This window comes from Garra rufa, chromosome 21, assembly GCF_049309525.1.
Source record: "Garra rufa chromosome 21, GarRuf1.0, whole genome shotgun sequence".
Lineage (NCBI taxonomy): Eukaryota > Metazoa > Chordata > Actinopteri > Cypriniformes > Cyprinidae > Garra > Garra rufa.
The window spans coordinates 42725576-42744322 of record NC_133381.1 but is presented as its reverse complement, the minus strand read 5'-3'; the positions used below and the strand labels follow the sequence as shown (position 1 = coordinate 42744322).

General features: G+C 34.3%; 1 protein-coding gene across 1 annotated transcript; it reads right to left on the bottom strand.

Annotated features, from left to right (window-relative positions):
* Nucleotides 1-1907: 1907 nt before the first annotated feature.
* On the bottom strand, nt 1908-17629 carry LOC141296182 (protein angel homolog 1-like). Its single transcript, XM_073827461.1, has 10 exons — nt 17524-17629; nt 13886-14608; nt 11866-12083; nt 11719-11788; nt 9593-10023; nt 8266-8392; nt 8068-8181; nt 7119-7149; nt 5567-5730; nt 1908-2423 (listed from the first exon to the last, which is right to left on the bottom strand). Exons 1-10 carry the CDS (start codon nt 17585-17587, stop codon nt 2293-2295), a joined length of 2073 nt encoding a protein of 690 aa, XP_073683562.1. The 5' UTR covers nt 17588-17629; the 3' UTR covers nt 1908-2292.
* Nucleotides 17630-18747: the final 1118 nt, after the last annotated feature.

Below are 18747 nucleotides of genomic sequence, written 5' to 3'. Positions count from 1 at the left end.
ATTGATTCTATTGGTACTATTGGGTCACCAATAGTAAATGACAAATAATTAAAATAGCAAAACTAATGAAAAGAACAGCTGATGTGTTGCTGAGGTCAAAGGTCTCAAAACCCAGCAAAACTACATCCAGACCACGTTAAACATGTTTACATTCAGGAGTGACGTCTGCTCCACCAAAATGGTTTTCATTTTAATTTTTTTTTTGCCTTGATTGTAAATTCTCGAATATAAAGCTTTTCTTTTCATAACTGCATTAAACAAATGTAACAATGTTTTTTAATTTAAGGGGTGGAGCAGAGCATTTTTTAGACATTTTGAAGAATATATATTTCACCTAAATGTTTGATCATGCAGTTTGTTTGATTTTTGTGACAGCACAAGCCTGACTTCCACAAACATATTTATAAAATATTTTGATTTCAAATTCAAACATTATTGAAAATGCTTTTTCATCATTGTGATTCGTTTTTGTACACAATACAGTCATTTTTCCTAGACGAGTTTAAACGCAGTAAATATAAGCAACACATTAGTCAATGCTTTTCACTTTTGCATTTACTTCTAGATTCATATATTGTTTCTCAAGCGAGCGGCAAAACATTTAACCCGCTTATGTTATCACACAAACATTCTAAACAAAAAAAATCTATATCGACAGAAACGGTCAGTTCCACTATTCTTGTTCAACGCTCATGTTAACTACTGTAGTTACCTACACTGCAAAAAATGCTTTTCTTACGTAGATTTTTTGTCTTGTTTCCAGCCAAAATATCTAAAAAATCTTGAATCAGGAAGGATTTTCTAGAACAGTAAAAATTATTATCTTGTTTTTAGTACAAACAAGTCAAAATTAAGTGAATTTTTGCTTAAAACAAGCAAAATAATCTGCCAATGGGGTAAGAAAAATAATCTTATTTAAAGCAGACTACTAGATTATTTTTCTTACCCCATTGGCAGATTATTTTGCTTGTTTTAAGCAAAAACTCACCTCATTTTGACTTGTTTTTACTTAAAAACAAGACACAAATTTTTACTTGTCTCGAAAATCCTTCCTGATTCAAGAATTTTTAGATATTTTTTCTGGAAAAAAGACAAAAAATCTAAGTAAGAAAATCATTTTTTGCAGTGAAGAACAAGAAGCTTATTGTAAAGTTTTTCCAATGATTAAATGGAATTCTTTTTGCCCCCAATCTTGAATTTTGGGTGCATTTGAATGACTTTTAGTGGTGTTTTCACTCCAGCCGCGCTTGAATGACTCTGACCTTCTCTCTGTACTGAAGTGTGCATCTGACCTTCATTAAAATCACTGCAAGAAATGCTTTTCTTACTTAGATTTTTTGTTTGTTTGTTTCCAGCCAAAATATCTAAACATCCTTAAAACAAGGGTTTTCTAGTCAAGTAAAAATTATTTTCGTTTTCAGAAAAAAGTTTTTGCTTAGAACAAGCAAAATAATCTACCAATTGGGTGAGAAAAATTATTTCAAGCAGAAAACAAGATTTTTCTTACCCCATGGTTTCAAGCAAAAGCACTTCATTTTGACTTGACTTGTCAAAATTATCCTTGTTGATTTAAGCATTTTTTGATATTTTGACTGGAAACAAGACATAATATAAGCAGCTTAAATCAAGAAGGATTTTCTAGACCAATAAAAAGTCTTGTGTTCAGAAAAAACAAGTCAAAATGAAGTGAGTTTTTGCTTAGAACAAGCTAAATAATCTGCCAATGGGGTAAGAAAAAAAATCTTATTTAAAGCAGACTACTAGATTATTTTTCTTACCCCATTGGCAGATTATTGTGCTTGTTTCAATTTAATTTTAATTGTGTTTTTCTGAAAACAAGGCAATAATTTCTACTCGTCTAGAAAATCCTTCTTGATTTAAGAATTTGTAGATATTTTGGCTGGAAACAAGACAAAAAACTAAGCTAGAAAAGCATTTTTTGCAGTGTAGATGCTGGATGCCATCTTCATTTTCTTATTTTGTGTGCTCAAATAGCAAAAACAACAGCAGCGCATGTAGTTATTTATTTAGCTCTGTTCAAAATGTAAACTCAAAACCAAAAGAAAAGAAACAACTCTATCATAAATGCATAGAACTGCATTCTGATGAAACGATCAGGAACATGTCGACCGTAATTGGTGCGTCGTGTTTCCTCGCATCAAACGTCACGCTGGAGGATATTTCACTCTAAATAAAACTAAATACACATCGGACCAAAAATACATATATTTTTTTCTTTCACAATCCAATTATAAGGCCATGAAAATGATAAAGACAAGCCAAATGTTAGGGTCAGACAGCAGGAAGCTGGAGCTTGACGATCAGACTGAGATGATCAGACGGAAAGGTTTCGTTAGGAAGTCCTCGCAGAGACCAGAGATCAGCCTCTGACAGCAGAGACAGACGACCCAGCAGCTTCAGACCTGTTAACAGACACACATTACTGAACCTCACACTAAATACACACTTCTTGAGCAGCAGATTACATGCAACACGCTTTTATGGCTTACACTACCGTTCAAAAGTTCAGGGTCAGTACATTTTTATTGTTTCTTTCTTTTTTCTTTTTTTTTTTTTTAATTAATACTTTTATTCACCAAGGATGTATTAAGTTAATAATTAAAAGTTTATTAAAAGTTAATAATAAATAATTTACATTGTTATAAAAAAAATTATATTTTGAATAAACACTGTACTTTTTAAACTTGTTATTCATGAAAGAATCCTGAAAAAAAAAAAAAAATCACAGGTTCCAAAAAATATTTGTCAGCACAACTGTTGATATTATCCAGCATTGATCATTCTAATAACAGGGTGTCTACAGGTTTGACCAAGTTAAATTTAAGACATTTTAAGACTTTTTAATACCATTTTCAAACAAAATTTAAGACCAAATTGAAAGTCCCGCAAAAGTCTAGCACAAAACTATGAAGATATTTTAAATTATTATTTTATTTAACTGATTATTCTTGGGAATATTCAACAGAAAACACTATTCCAGAAGAAGAACTTATTTTCTATTCCATGACAAAGTCAAGGCTCTCACACACTTTGAAGCCAATGTAACAGTGTAACAAACACGGATTTTGAGTCATGGATCGGATCATTTTTCGGATCAGCAAAAAAAAAAAAAAGTTTGTTTTTTCCTAATTACTGAATGCTTACTTTAGGTAGGCTACTTCTCATCCACAGCAAAAACTACTATCTGAACTAAAGTTCAGTAACAAAACAAGAACAATTACACAAATGACAAGTGTAAATGAATACAACATAAAGTTAGTAATAAAATCAATAACACTAGTATTCAGGAGGGGAAATTTAATAATTAATTGTAAAATAACTAGAGTTTCTCACTGCAGGTATTTATAGGACGCTGTCTCTTTAAGGCCAAATGCACGCATCTCTTTCTCAGCTGTTTCGGTTCACTGAAGACATAAACGACTGTTAAACAGAATACCAAAACGGGTATTAAGACATGACTTGGTATGTACGTTTCCGTTCAAATAGCAGTTAAAGAGGAATCAATCTGTGTGAATCGCGCCGCGCGCCTCTCTCTCCTCTCTCTCTCTCTCTGCGCGTGCTCGCGTCAGGTGTGTGCGGCAACGTAAAAACATGTGCTAATTATAAACTTTTACTCTATGATGGTTAAACTTAACAGTTAATCTGCGAATCAAATGCGTGTAGTTGGGCGGAAACCCGCTAAATCTGGCAACACTGAGGCGTTGTCAAGCAAGCGCGTGTCTAGCAACAGAACAGATTTAGAACCTGCGCAGGAGATTCTCCTCAAAACGATAAACTTTTCCTTTTCAAAGTGTAAAAAATTTAAGACCCTTGGATTTAGATTTAAGACAAATTAAGACATTTAAAGGCCTTATTTTAGGACAACGGAATTTAAGACTTTTTAAGACTTTTTAAGGATCCGCAGCCACCCTGAATAATAAATCAGCATATTAGAATGATTTCTGAAGGATCATGTGACACTGAAGACTGGAGTAACAGCTGATGAAAATTCAGCTTTGCATCACAGAAATAAATTCTATTTTAAAGTATGTTAAAATAAAAAACATTATTTTATATTGTAATAACATTTAGCAATATTACTGTTTTTTCTGTATTTTTAATCAAATAAATGCAGCCTTGATGAGCAGAAGAGACTTCTTTAAAGACTATTACAAGACCCCAAACTTTTGAACAGTAGTGTATATAGTCTGATATAGTGAGAATATGAAGGAAAAACAGGTTTATTCACTGCAAAAAAATGCTTTTTGTACTTAGATTGTTTCCAAATGTCTAAAAATGTTTGTTTTTTCCAAAAAAAAAAAAAAAAAAAAAAAAGTCAAAATGAAGTGAGTTTTTGCTTAGAACAAGCTAAATAATCTGCCAGTGGGGTTTGCAAAAACAAACTTATTTCAAACAGAAAACAAGATTATTTTTTATTTTTCTTTCCCATTGGCAGATTATTGTGCTTGTTTCAAGCAAAAACGCATTGAATTTTGACTTGTTTTTACTGAAAACAAGAAAAAAAAATTACTTGACAAGAAAATCCTTCTTTTTTTTAGAATTTGTAGATATTTTGGCTGGAAACAAGACAAAAAATCTAAGTAAGAAAAGCATTTTTTGCAGTGTAATCAATTCTGCTGCTTAATCAAATCATGCTTAAATCCGTTTTACAGATGAAAAAGCGGACACTGATATAAAATCATGTAAATATCAGTGTTCGCTCTCCATCTCTAATAATATGTCTTAGTAAGACCGGATTGAAATGATCCAAACATATAATGCAATGCAATCCAATGATGATTGAGAGATGAACAAATAAACATTCCTCAAAAGATGCAATGTTTTGATCATTCCTCCACTGAGCTTTAACAAATTAAATGTAAAGGCGACACCAATATCAAATATTTATTTGAAAAACTTTTGTATTTTTATTTTTTGAATACAGTTTTGATACTTTTGGAGTCTTGGTGTCGACTTTACATTTAAATTTTTCTATGTTTTTCAGTCGAGCACCAAAAAAAGTGGGTGCCTTTGTTTGCTTTTTGTCCACTAAGCTTGAACAATTAATCTTTTACCGTTTTAATAGCAAAAAATTTAAGGATAATTACATACAGATTCATTGATACTTTATCCCAATTTGTGTTATTTTAAATTAAAACTAATTTTATACTTTCTGCTTTCTTGTTAATTTTAAAGTTTTTGTTTTGTTTTGTAATTTTTATTTTTCTTCTTATTTTTTTGTTTATTAAAAAAATGGGTAAAAATTATTTTTATATCAGCCGTTTTCAATCAGTCAATAACATTTATTTATTCAGCGCTTTTAACAATACGGTTTGTGTCAAAGCAACTTTACAGTATAGTGCAAAAAAACATCCAGTTGAGCTAAAAGAAAATGAGAAATCCTGCATTTGCAACAATTCTTTTTAAGTTTTTACTAGACTAACCCTGGTTTGATCTCACAATCAAGATGGGACCAAAAAGTTGAGGTGCTGCAGATATTTGCAGCATTTAAACGAGCTGATGTTGACACTCTGAGGTCAAGCTGATAAAGCTAGATAAACCTCACCTTCAGCCGCAGCAGAGCCGGTCCTGCGGGTGGAGTAGAAGATGTGGTCCACCATCGCCGCTCCTTCAGAGTTGAGAGTGCTGACCACAGCCGTGTGCGCGTCGGGCCGGACAGGACTGTACGCCGGCGTCAGGTTCAGCGTGTGACGTAACGTGTGTCCGAACCTGCCAAACACCAGCAGATTTGAGGTGAGGAACCTCACAGAACTCTCCAGAAGCGCTGCTGCAGGACACTCAATCATCTCACAGCGGCCTCTCCATCTTCTCCACTGACATTCATCACAATAAGGATTTCTGAGCTTTGATGCAAACCAACCAGGTGAAGACACTACTCGTTTCAAAGCTACGTAACCATTGACTTCAAATGTAACTGATTTACAAACAACACTACAAAACTAACTTCCTCACTAGAGACCACTAATTAGATGAATAAAAATCAATGTAACCACAAAACTTAAGTACACTGCAAAAAATGCTTTTCTAGCTTAGATTTTTTGTCTTGTTTCCAGCCAAAATATCCAAAAATTCTTAAATCAAGAAGTAAAAATTATTTTCTTGTTTTCAGAAAAAACAAGTCAAAATGAAGTGAGTTTTTGCTTAGAACAAGCCAAATAAAATCTGCCAATGGGGTAAGAATTTTTTTTTAATTTCAAACAGAAAACAAGATTATATTTCTTACCCCATTGGCAGATAATTTTGCTTGTTTCAAGCAAAAATGTACTTCATTTTGACTTTTTTTTTCTGAAAACAAGACAATTTTTACTCTTCTAGAAAATCCTTCTTGATTTAAGAATTTTTGGATATTTTGGCTGGAATCAAGACAACAAATCTAAGCTAGAAAAGCATTTTTTGCAGTGAAGCACGAGTATATTTGTAGCCAAAATATCAAAAGATTCTTAAATCAAGAAGGATTTTCTAGACAAGTAAAAATTATTTTCTAGTTTTCAGAAAAAAACAATAATCTTGAAACAAGCTAAATAATCTGCCATGGGGTAAGAAAAATAATCATTTTCTGTTTGAAACAACATTTTTTTTTTTTTTTTTGCTTACCCCTGTGACACTAACAAAACTCACTTAATTTTGCCTTTTTTCTGAAAAGAAAATAATTTTTACTTGTCTAGAAAATCCTTCTTGATTTAAGAATTTAGATATTTTGGCTGGAAACAAGACAAAATCTAAGTAAGAAAGGCATTTTTTGCAGTGTATGCCAAAAATCATTAAGTAAAGATAATGTTCTGTAAATTTCCTAGCGTAAATATATCAAAACTTAATTTTCAATTAGTAATATGCATTGCTAAGAACTTCATTTGGACAAATTTAAAGGCAATTTTCTCAGTATTTTGATTCTTTCGCACCCTCAGATTGCAGATTTTCAGATAGTTGCATCTTGGCCAAATATTGTGCTATCCTAACAAGCTCATTTATTAAGCTCTTAGATGACGTATAAATCTCAATTTAAACCTTATGACTGCTTTTGTGGTCCAGGGTCACAATGTATAGTTTATTGCCAAATATCTTCTGTGTATGTTAAACCTGAACACCAGCTAACTCACCTTGAATTGAACATTTCCATGTCATCTGGGTCTGTAAAAAACAGTACATTTTAGAAATATATTTCAGGAAGCAAATGTGACACATTCACAAGTCTCTGTGAGATTCAGCCATTTGCAAGATGCTAATTTGAAAAATAAAATTCAAACTAAAGGTTTAGAAACTGCTAGTTAGCTTGTATTTAACTCAGAACTTGCACCATTTTCTCTTAAAACAGAATGCATCTAGAAAGTTATAAGCGCTGCGTGAAATAATAAATAGTCAAATAGTATGACATTTGCCTTCAATGATCTGCAAACAATTCAAACCATCAGTCTAATTTTATCCTGTTTTCTTCTGTGTCATGAAACTAAATGGACAATATCATGGAATAACATTGATTTACTAACAGCTTGCGCCAGTGCACTGCAAAAAATGCTTTTCTAGCTTAGATTTTTTGTCTTGTTTCCAGTCAAAATATCTAAAAATTCTTAAATCAAGAAGGATATTCTAGACGAGTAAAAATTATTGTCTTGTTTTCAGAAAAAAAGTCAAAATTAAGTACATTTTTGCTTGAAACAAGCAAAATAATCTGCCAATGGGGTAAGAAAAATAATCTTGTTTTCTGTTTGAAATAAGATTTTTGTTCTTACCCCATTGGCAGATTTTTTGGCTTGTTGTTCTAAGCAAAAACTCACTTCATTTTGACTTGTTTTTTCTGAAAAGAAGAAACCAATTTTTCCTTCTTGATTTAAGAATTTTTTTATATTTTGGCTGGAATCAAGACAAAAAATCTAAGCTAGAAAAGCATTTTCTGCAGTGTGCAAACCATCTTTTGGCGGTGAAATAGTACTGTCAGGATTTACTAAAGATGTGCAGTGAAGAATTAGGTGCGGACACAGTTATTTTTGCGCCTGACCTTGCCGAACATGCATTTGTAGGAGTTTCTCTTTCAGAGAGTAAATCTCTCACCTGGTTTTTTGTCAGTGACTCCTGGTATGAGCTCCAGATCAGCGGGCCGCACGCACGCCGCCGGACGGTATCGCAGCTGACACAGAAACTCAGCGCTGTACTGCCGATTCTCTACTGCAAACACACAGTTAAGAGCTCAATTAAACACACGCATGCTGCCAATCCAAAGCGACGAGTGAAGCGTGAGCTGGCGCTGACCTGAAGCTGCGGTCTGGGTTTCAGTCCTGTACTGACAGCCGTCGCTGATGCCGAGGCCGCTGGGCCACAACGGGGCGAAAAGCCTTCTGTGATGGACTTTATACGACAAATCCACCTGACCCGAAACCTGCAAGAGCACATGATCCAATCACAAACACAACACAACCCAAATACAACACTAAGACTGGGAAAACCAAAATGTAGGATTGGCGTCCTGCTGTCATACAGTGAGGAAAAAGGCATACGTTAAACATACAATGCTGATTTTGTACGTTTGCCCACTGACAAAGAAATGATCAGCCTATCATTTTAATGGTAGGTTTATTTGAACAGTGAGAGACAAAATAACAACTAAAAAATCCAGTAAAATGCTTTTCAAAAAAGCTATCAATTGATTTGCATTTTATTAAAGGGGTCATCGGATGGCCATTTTCCACAAGTTCATTTGATTCTTTAGGGTCTTAATGAAAATGCTTTGGTTAAAAATTCTCAATAGTAGTGTGAAAAAACACCCTTTTATCTTGTCAATATCAGCTCTGTAAAAAAATCAACTCATTTTATCGCATGTTCCTTTAAATGCAAATGAGCTCTGCTTGCCCCGCCCCTCTCTGATGTGGGATGATGAGCTGTAATGTTTACTTTAGCTGCATTTAGCTGTGTTTATCGGTGAAACTTGCCAACAAGCACATTATTAAGAAAGGCCATTTGCAAAGATGCATAAAAAACCCTTATCCTCAGTTCTGCTGTGAGTGAAGCTGCATCACGAATGATTCACATGAACATAGACGCATATGTAGATCGGGATCGGCGCTTTCCTTTTAAAAACGAAAGTAACGTTAATCCTCTGTGTCTTCAGCGGCTCAGATGTCAGGAGTAAATGAGGACTGCTGTGTTCATTATTACATCCAACAACAGAACACCTCAATCGCTCAATTAGAGTCACACAATGGCGATCGTATTCGGACTGTTTCAGCTCAGTGAGGGCGGGGCTAAGGTAAGGCGCTCATGTCAATCAACTATCGTGGGAGGGGCCTCTGTCTGTGTGTCGTCACACCCAGTAGAAGCTGAGAATGACCTGATTTTAAAAAGGGGATATTACTTTTAAAGATTAAACAAATACCACTGGGTGGATTTTAATCATTGTAGGGTGGTTGTGTACACAAACTACCAACACACATTAATGTTCAAACAACATGGAAAAGTTAGTTTTGCATCCAATGGCTCCTTTAAAATGATAGACTGATAATTTCTTTGTCAGTGGGCAAATGTACAAAATCAGCAGGAGATCAAATATTTTTCCGCTCACTGTATAAGACGGGTCACTCACCATCCAGGCAGGTAACCCGTGGTAGTAAAGCTGTCCGGTGCTGATGAAATTCCACAGAGGGCTGTTGGGTAAAGCGTTAAAGTCCCCACATAAAACCACCTCACAGCGTCTTCCTTCACTCCTGCATTTCTTGATCATGACGTCGATCTGGGCAAACACGATGGCCAGCTGGGCGAGCTTCACGTCTCCTCTCCCGGGGTTGAACAGCAGGTGTGTGTTGGCCACACAGACGGGGCTGAAGGCTTCGTTCTGTCCTGCCGTCGGCTGGAGGAGCAGCACGATGCCCACGTTGTCACGATCCAGCAACTCGCAGTCCGGTCGCCGAAACTCCAGGAGGCTGACGGAAAGCTGGGTAAAGCGGTCGCTGTGATAACACACCGCACAGCCGTCTGTTTTGGTACCGGTGCGACGTTTGTAGATGCAAGTGTAACCTGGGTAAAAAAAGTTCAATTGTTAATTGTTATAAACAGAAAACAACATTTGAACAAATCTGCAAATTCACAACTTGTCATGAAAAGTGTTGGGGAAAGTTAACTTACTTTTAAAAGTAATGCATTACAATATTGAGTTACTCCCTTAAAAAGTAACTAATTACGTTACTTAGTTTAGCTTTTTATGGAAAGTGATGCGTTACGTTACTTTTGCGTTACTTTTTAAATCTGGGCAGGGCTTGCTTGTTTGTTTTTAATATAAAAAGTTCTATTTTTGTCAAATGAAAAAGCCTCTTCACAGCAAAAGCCTCAGGCTTAGAGAAAAGTAAATTGACGTCTGTACAGTAGACCGCAGAAGAACAAATGTCAACTCTTCAGCAATAAAAAAAGAAAACAAATGTTAGATTATCTTGAGTAATTTTTGCTTATTAGTATGGATGAATTGGATCATCGAAGGTCGGCAGCAAAGACATCGGTTAATAAAATGGGATTAAATACATAAAGGATATTTGTATCATTTAACATTTAATTATCACAGGTTTGTGCTGAATTTCAGTGTTTTTGTTCATTTTGAAGAACACTGTATCTTTTTTTTTAGTGAGTGAGATGAATTAATGCATGTTCACATTTATTCTAGAACTAAAGTAACATCTTACTCATGATTTTTCTTTCAACATGGGGACAGGAGAGCTTTTAATCAATAAATGTGGGGAATATAACTGGCGTTATTTGTTTAAAAAAGTAACTCAGATATTTTCTTGTCAATTAAAAAGTAATGCGTTACTTTACTAGTTACTTGGAAAAAGTAATATTTTTACATAACTTGCATTACATTACACTGCATACATTACATACTCATATAAAGCAATATATACTATATAGCAAATCTAAACTGCTTAATTGCTTGTATTGTCGCAAAATGTGAACTATATTATTGCCCAATTAGACTTGACTTGTTTATGTCTGCACACTGGGTCATTCATTTCATTATGCATTAATTTTGTCATTATCCTTTCCACTGTACATCTTACAATTGGGTCTGATGTTCATATAAAACTATCGTATGACCTAGAAAACTTCTAGCGCACCAATCAAATGGACTGTTATGAAGCTGTGACTAGTGTAGCTGTAACAACAATAATATTACTTTTTCCAAGTAACTAAAGTAACGCATTACTTTTTAATTGACAAGAAAATATCAGTTACTTTTTTAAATAAGTAACACCAGTTATATTCCCCACATTTATTGATTAAAAGCTCTCCTGTCCCCATGTTGAGAGAAATTGTGAGTAAGATGTTACTTTAGTTCTAGAATAAATGTGAACATGCATTCATTTATATTGCTCACTAAAACAACAAATACATTTTCCTCAGAATTAATTTTCTTTTTTTTTCTGCTGAAGAGTTACAAACTTACCTTTCTCTAAGCCTGAGGCTTTTGGTGTAAAAAGGCTTGTACATTTGCAAAAAATACAACTTTTTATATTAAAAACAAACAAGCAAGCCCTGCCCAGATTTAAAAAGTAACGCAAAAGTAACGTAATGCATTACTTTCCATAAAATGTAACTCAGTAACGTAATTAGTTACTTTTAAGGGAGTAACTCAATATTGTAACGCATTACTTTTAAAAGTAACTTCTCTGTGACTGTTACGATGCCCAACGTATAAATCAAATAAAATGTTCAGTTCCTCACCCATGTCAGTCAGGACAGGATAGATCTGCTCTAGGAAGTGGTCTTCTTGAACTTCCTGTAGACAAATAATCTGTACAAACGAGGAAATGATGATTTTAGAATCAACAGCAGTTATAAGTCTATGTTTTGGGTTGTGCATCTCCTCACGTCAGGTTCCCAGATCTGGAGCTCCTTCAGGATGATCCGGAGCCGCTGGTCCCACAATAACACTTCCTCCGGACAGTGAGTGTACAGCTGTGCATTCGCTTCCAGAAGATCCTGAGCCAGGATGTTATAAGACATGATGCTGAAGTCAAACACAGCAGCTGTGTCCGCACAGACGTCAGTGTGGGTTTCACTAAGGTCCTCCCACACCCGCCACATCACTTTGATAGAGAAAAAAATGACTTTAATGGAAGACAAGGCAGTCAAAACAATTATATAGCATCTGATGTCTATGTGTACACTGCAAAAAATGCTTTTCTTACTTGGATTTCTTTGTTGTGTTTCCAGTCAAAATATCTCAAATTTTCTAGACAAGTAAAAATTATTGTCTTGTTTTCAGAAAAAAGTCAAAACTAAGTGAGTTTTTGCTTAGAACTAGTGCCGATGGGGCAAGAAAAATAATCTTATTTCAAACAGAAAACAAGATTATTTTTCTTACCTCATTAGCAGATTATTTAGCTTGTTTCAAGCAAAAACTGACTTAATTCTGAAAACAAGAGAATAATTTTTTCTCGTCTAGAAAATACTTCTTGATTTAAGAATTTTTTAATATTTTGACTGGAAACAAGACAAAAAAGTAAGTAAGGCAGCAGTGCAGTGTACAGTACTGTGCAAAAGTTTTAGACCACTAGTATTTACAGCAGCTAAAAATGGTTTTAAGGCAGTAATTTCTATCTTTTGCTGTAGTGAGTCAGTAGGAAATATCAGTTTACATTTCCAAATATTCATTTTGCCATTAATTGTAATAATCCAGTGAGATTTTTGTTTGCACAAGGAGTCTGACCACAGCCAGTGCTCCACACAGAGATCTGATCTCCTCATCATTGTCCAGTCCGTCTGGAATCACATTAGAGCCTATAATCAGAACCTATAATCGATCAAATTTTCCAAAATCAAAATCCGCTCCGTTATGTTACGTTATTCCGACGACATGTCGATGCAGAGCTTAAACAGTATATATACAGTAAAAAGTATTTACAGGATATACAAGAGTAATTTTATTTAGAAGAGATACTGCTTCTTTTCTACTTTTAATAAATAATTAAATTTTAATAAATTTTAATACTTTTAATTTATGAAAATAATTTATTTTGTTTCCAAAAGTGGAAGTTTCACTGATTTAAGAAAAATGTGACTTTTCGTTTTAAGCAATGTGTGCTTTAATTTCAGTTGTTCAACACTGATGTTCAATAAATAATCATAGATAGTAGATATCAGTTATTTTAAAATCAAGTAATGCACCCTTCATTCAAAAATCTCTCACTTGTAATATGAGCATATTTACTGTACAAAACATGTCAGTGAACTATGAGGACAAAAAAATAAATATTATATAAATATAATTAAATATAATTTTATTAATAAATAAAATAATCGTTCATTAATTGTAATCGAGTTAAAATGTTCAATTAATCGAGATTTTGATGGTAGGCCAAATCGCCCAGCCCTAAATCACACAAAGAAACACAACAAACTGAGACAGACTAAATCCAGACTAAAACTGTGGCAACGTCTCCAAGATGCTTCAAGAAACCTATCTGCAAAGCTACAGTACTTTAGTAAGTTTTAGGCGCTTGTGTAAAAACGATGTAAAATGAGGATGCTGTCAAAAATAATGTCATAAATAGATAATAAATATCAAAATTAAATCAACACCTGCTGTGACCATCCTTTGTGTTTAAAGCAGCTTTTGTCTTAGGTACATTTGCTTATAGTTTTTCAGGTCTCTTGAAGCATCTTGGAGATCACTCAGACTCCTTGTGCAATCAAAAATCTCACTGGATTATTACAATTTATGGCAAAATGAATATTTGGAAATGTAAACTGACATTTCCTACTGACACACCACAGCAAAGGATCGAAATCACTGACTTAAAACCATTTTTAGCTGCTGAAAATACTAGTGGTCTAAAACTTTTGCACAGTGCAGTATTTGTTTGTAGAGTAAATCCGTGATTCCCACCTTCAATGCTGTCATCGTCCTGAAGCGCAGGATAGTAGCTGACGTCAGGAAACTGCACATAAGGGCAATAACGCATCTGTGACAGGCCGAGGCCTACGGGAAAATGCCAGCCGACGCCAGGCTCCGCCGGAGTCCGAACCTGCTCAGAGTCTGCAAGCAAAGCCACCAAATCAAACACCGGGCTGCCCATAGCTTCGTACCCAGCGTCAGAATCAAACCCCAGGAAGACATCAGCGCTGGGATGAGCGAGTCCATCTGACACGGATATATCCACCTCAGGGTCTTCTGCACGTGCATCAAGCTGGCTGAATGCAGACGGCATACCATCAATGTCTGAGTGGCTCTGAAACTCAATGTTGGGAAACGCAGACTCGTTCATCACAGGATCTCCGTCGTATGTTACTTCTAAACACTCGAGCGCTGATTCGGAGAGGTTTGTGTCACTGATGGAGTGTTGGTGGTCAGGAGCTTCCATCTGACTGACGTAACCCAGTGATTTGTGTATGTCTTCGTGCATCTCTGGTGTCTTTTTCAGCTCACTGACGTGCGGTAGATCTGCCAGTGCTCCGTGAGGACTCTCGGTGTCCGTGTGATCTGGATCTGTGTTTTCTGTGCTGTTCCACTGCAGTAACAGGCCCGTCTGCTGCTGTCCAGAAAGAGCACCGCCACCATCCCAAACCTCTTTGCCATTAACGTACACAGACGGTGCCTTACGCCACAATTCTGTGGAGAACCAAGTGGAGAAAGTGATTAGGAAATATTCTGAAATTACTGGCACTGAAAAAAAGCATGTTAAAAAAGTCGACTCCATCTCCACTGCACTTCTGACACACGACATCCCGAACAAAATCCTGTTTCTGAACTGTGATGAGTTTACGTGAGTTGCTCAACGAAAACAGTGTCAGGGGCTAGTTGTCACATGGGCAAGTTGGCATAATCGAAGGTTTTTAAAAAATAAAAATAAAATGAAAAGTCATATGGCAGATCTTTCGGTGTGGGTTGTAGGTTGCTTTCAAACGCTTTGATCTAAAAAAAAAAAAAGAAACATGTCATTAATTAGGTTAAGGCTGTGTGATTTTGGGAAAAAAACTTCTAATTGCATTATTTTTTATAATTTAATTTGACAGAAAACCACAGTTAGCCCTTAAAGCTTCTGTTTTGTTGGGGTTTTTTTGTGTTCATAAGCACTTGCCATTAAACTTTTGTGAAGATGGTTGGTGCATGTTTTGTTCTTAGATGCATGTTAAAGTGAAGATTGTTTTGAAATGTCATATGTGAGCCTGGACCACAAAAATACATTGTAAATGCCAAAAATACATTGTATGGGTCAAGATTATCGATTTTTATTTTATTCCAAAAATCATTAGGAAGTAAAGATCATGTCCCATGAAGATATTTAGTAAATTTTCTACCGTAAATATAGCTAAACTTACTTTTTGATTAGTATTATGCATTGCTAAGAACTTGTGATTTTCTTAATATTTAGATTTTTTTGCACCCTCAGATTCCAGATTTTCAAATAGTTGTATCTCGGCCAAATATTGTCCAGCCTAACAAACCATACATCAATGGAAAGCTTATTTATTCGGCTTTATGATTATGTGATTATGTAAAAAAATAAAAAATAAAAAAAACATTTGACCCTTGTGACTGGTTTTGTGGTCCAGGGTTACGTATGTTTTTCAATTATATCACAATCTATTAAATGGGCCAAAATCCCTCCAGCAGTGTGTGCAAACCTGGTGAAGAACTGCAGGAACCCTTTGACCCCTGTAATTGTTAACAAAGGCTTCTGTACTAAATATTAATATTTTTTGACTCCAGTGATCAAATACTTATTTGACACAGTAATTCACAAATAAATTGTTTAAAAAAATCATACAATGTGATTTCTGGATTTTTATTTTTAGATTCTGTCTCTCACAGTGGAAATGCACCTATGCTGAAAATTGTAAACCCCTCCGTGATTTCTAAGTAAGAGAACTTGCAAAATCACAGGGTGATCAAATACTTATTGACCTCACTGTATAGAAAAATCATGTAAAACCATTTTACCCTAATGACCGATTTTGCGGTCCAGGTCACACAAAGCTCAATATGTTGTTGAATGGCAGGTCCCGATTATAATAACTGTGTAAAATCAATATAGTTTAATTGTTTTGTTGTTGTTTTGGAATTGTTCTTTTTAACAGGACCAATGGGCATATTTAAGAGGAGACACTGCAGGCAAAAACACTGTTTGAGATTTTCGGCGTTTTGGTTTTTAATAAAGTGTTATTTTTTTCTTATTAGTGGTAAGAAAACATCAAAGTGTTTCTTTGGTGGCACTTGTGGTCAATAGATTTCAATTAAAATCCATATTTTTAAAGGCCAAGAGTTTCTTCTCCTACACTGAGATATAAATCTCACTTACACACACCACACTTTTCATTTTTATTCCTTTCTATATTCTAAAGGTTTTTACCGAGGGATTTGTTCAGATATAATTTGCTTGATTTTACATTTTATTCACCCAAAAAAAAAACTATAAAAAAACAAACTATATTGTTTTGTGCATTTTCTGAATTATGGAGTGACAAAATGAGAAACCCAAAATGACCTCTGTAAAAATATTTGACTCTAATATGTAAAAAAAAACATTTTTGAAGTTTTGAAATTAGATTTCTGTGCTAGAAATGTATGCAAATTAGCGCATATTTTATTAACCAATGCCTCATTTGCATATTTAACCCTAATATTTTAGAAAACTTGTATCAATTATTAATGGATAAATAAGGTCAACTATTAGTTATTATTTCAGCCTATTCATCTGCAGTGTCTCGCCTTAATTCGCTTTTGTTTATGTTGTTGTCAAGAAGGTAATATGTGACCCTGGACCACAAAACCAGTCTTAAGTCGCCGGGGTATATTTGTAGCAATAGCCAAAAATACATTGTATGGGTCAAAATTATTGATTTTTCTTTTATGCCAAAAATCATTAGGAAATTATGTAAATATCATGTTTCATGAAGATTTTTTGAAAAATTCCTACTATAAATATATCAAAATGTAATATTTGATTAGTAATATGCATTGTTAAGAACTTAATTTGGACAACTTTAAAGGTGATTTTCTCAATATTTTGATTTTTTTGCACACTCAGATTCCAGATTTTCAAATAGATGTATCTCGGCCAAATATTGTCCTATGCTAACAAACCATACATCAATAGAAAGCTTATTTATTGAGCTTTCATATGATGTATACATCTCAGTTTTGTAAAATTTAACCTTATGACTGGTTTTGTGGTCCAGGGTCACATATATGGTTTCTGTCAATATTCAAAAATAAGCTGTGACAACTAGCCCCGGTCTATCCCTACACCAGCGTACCATGGTATTACCATCCAAAAACACCATCACTGCACCAGATGGGATAACAGGGAAACTAATCGATTGTCTGGTTTGTCAGCATTAATCGGAATTGAACTGACCGTTGGCCATTACAACACATTTTACGACTCCACAGATGTGTTTCAGTGAGTCTTTGGTCTGACAGCTGCTTTATTTGGGCTCAGAGTCAGACACACGTGCACGTGCTGCGCGCACACCGCGACATCAACAGCCGACTCATGCAGCGAAACGCCGTGAACTTCTTACCTGAAACTCTACCGATGAGTCTCGAGAGCGGATACAGCACGAAAAACATCACACTCACGATCATGATTACCGGAGGACGGCGAACCAACTTTATTGATTCACAACACTGAACGCGAGGGGGCGTTAACAACGTGACGACATACGCAGCGGAATGACGTCACGCCCAACTGTCATCTCATTACAATTGTTTACAAATAAGACACATTTATTAGATTACTATTTTATAAAAATAGAGCTCTAAAGCCTAGAGGGATTTTATTTTATTATTTTTTTTTTTTTATGTTTGCTGCACAGATATTGTGTGGAAAAAAGCTTGCTCCAATTTCGATTTTGTATATCTAATACATTCGAAAATCCTACATAATATTTCTGTCAAAATTTATGGATATTGATGAAAACTGCTTTTTTTTTTTTTTTTTTTGAGTTAACCAGTAAAAATTGTTGCATCTTTTTTTTATGAATGCCAATATTCAAAAAGGCAAGAGTTATCTTTGTTTAAAGGTTTTTATGATTGATTTTCATTCATTTATAGTTTCTCTTCAATGCATCGATAGTAAAAATGTAAAGATACAATTGTATTTTCTAAAGAGTTAAAGTTGATTGAAAAGTGAAATTACGTTGTGATTTGGAATATTGAAATTTGGTTGTATTCATCTTTTTTTTTTTGTCAAATTGTATCTTTGTATATATATATATATCTAAAATGTAAATTGTAAACACAGTATTTCCTTTTTTTGTTGTTATTTTATTTTATTTGGATGTCTTGTTATATTTATAAATGTTTTTGATTGTAGTTTGTAAAATAATAAAAAATTGTTTAAAAATAAGATTTTTTGGGTCTTCTTTATTTGGTAATATTTCTAGGGTTAAAGCATGAAACAAAGTTTTGTATCAATAACAAAATTAAGGAAGCGTCTTACAAAATACTTCATAGAATTTATCCTGCTAAGCGTGTTTTTAAGATGTGTAAGCTTAATATTTCATACACCTGTGAATTTTGGTCAAGAAAACCATTTTGCATCTTTTTTTTATTGTATTTATTCAAGATTATTTTGGAAAGATGTGGAATTCTATATTAACAGAACGATGGAATGTATGATAGAAATTTGTATATTTGATTTGAGTGCTTTTTTATACAGAAAATAAAAGGTTGAATTGTAAAGAGCAACATATTATACATTTGTTTATTTTAGTAGGAAAATTCCATATACATAAGAAAAAGTG

Coding starts and splice junctions, on each gene's coding strand:
- LOC141296182 (XM_073827461.1), bottom strand. CDS start 17,587: ATGATCGTGAGTGTGATGTTTTTCGTGCTGTATCCGCTCTCGAGACTC. Junction 14,609..17,523: donor ACTCATCGGTAGAGTTTCAG/GTAAGAAGTTCA, acceptor GGTTCTCCACAG/AATTGTGGCGTAAGGCACCG. Junction 11,789..11,865: donor TCCAGATCTGGGAACCTGAC/GTGAGGAGATGC, acceptor TCGTTTGTACAG/ATTATTTGTCTACAGGAAGT.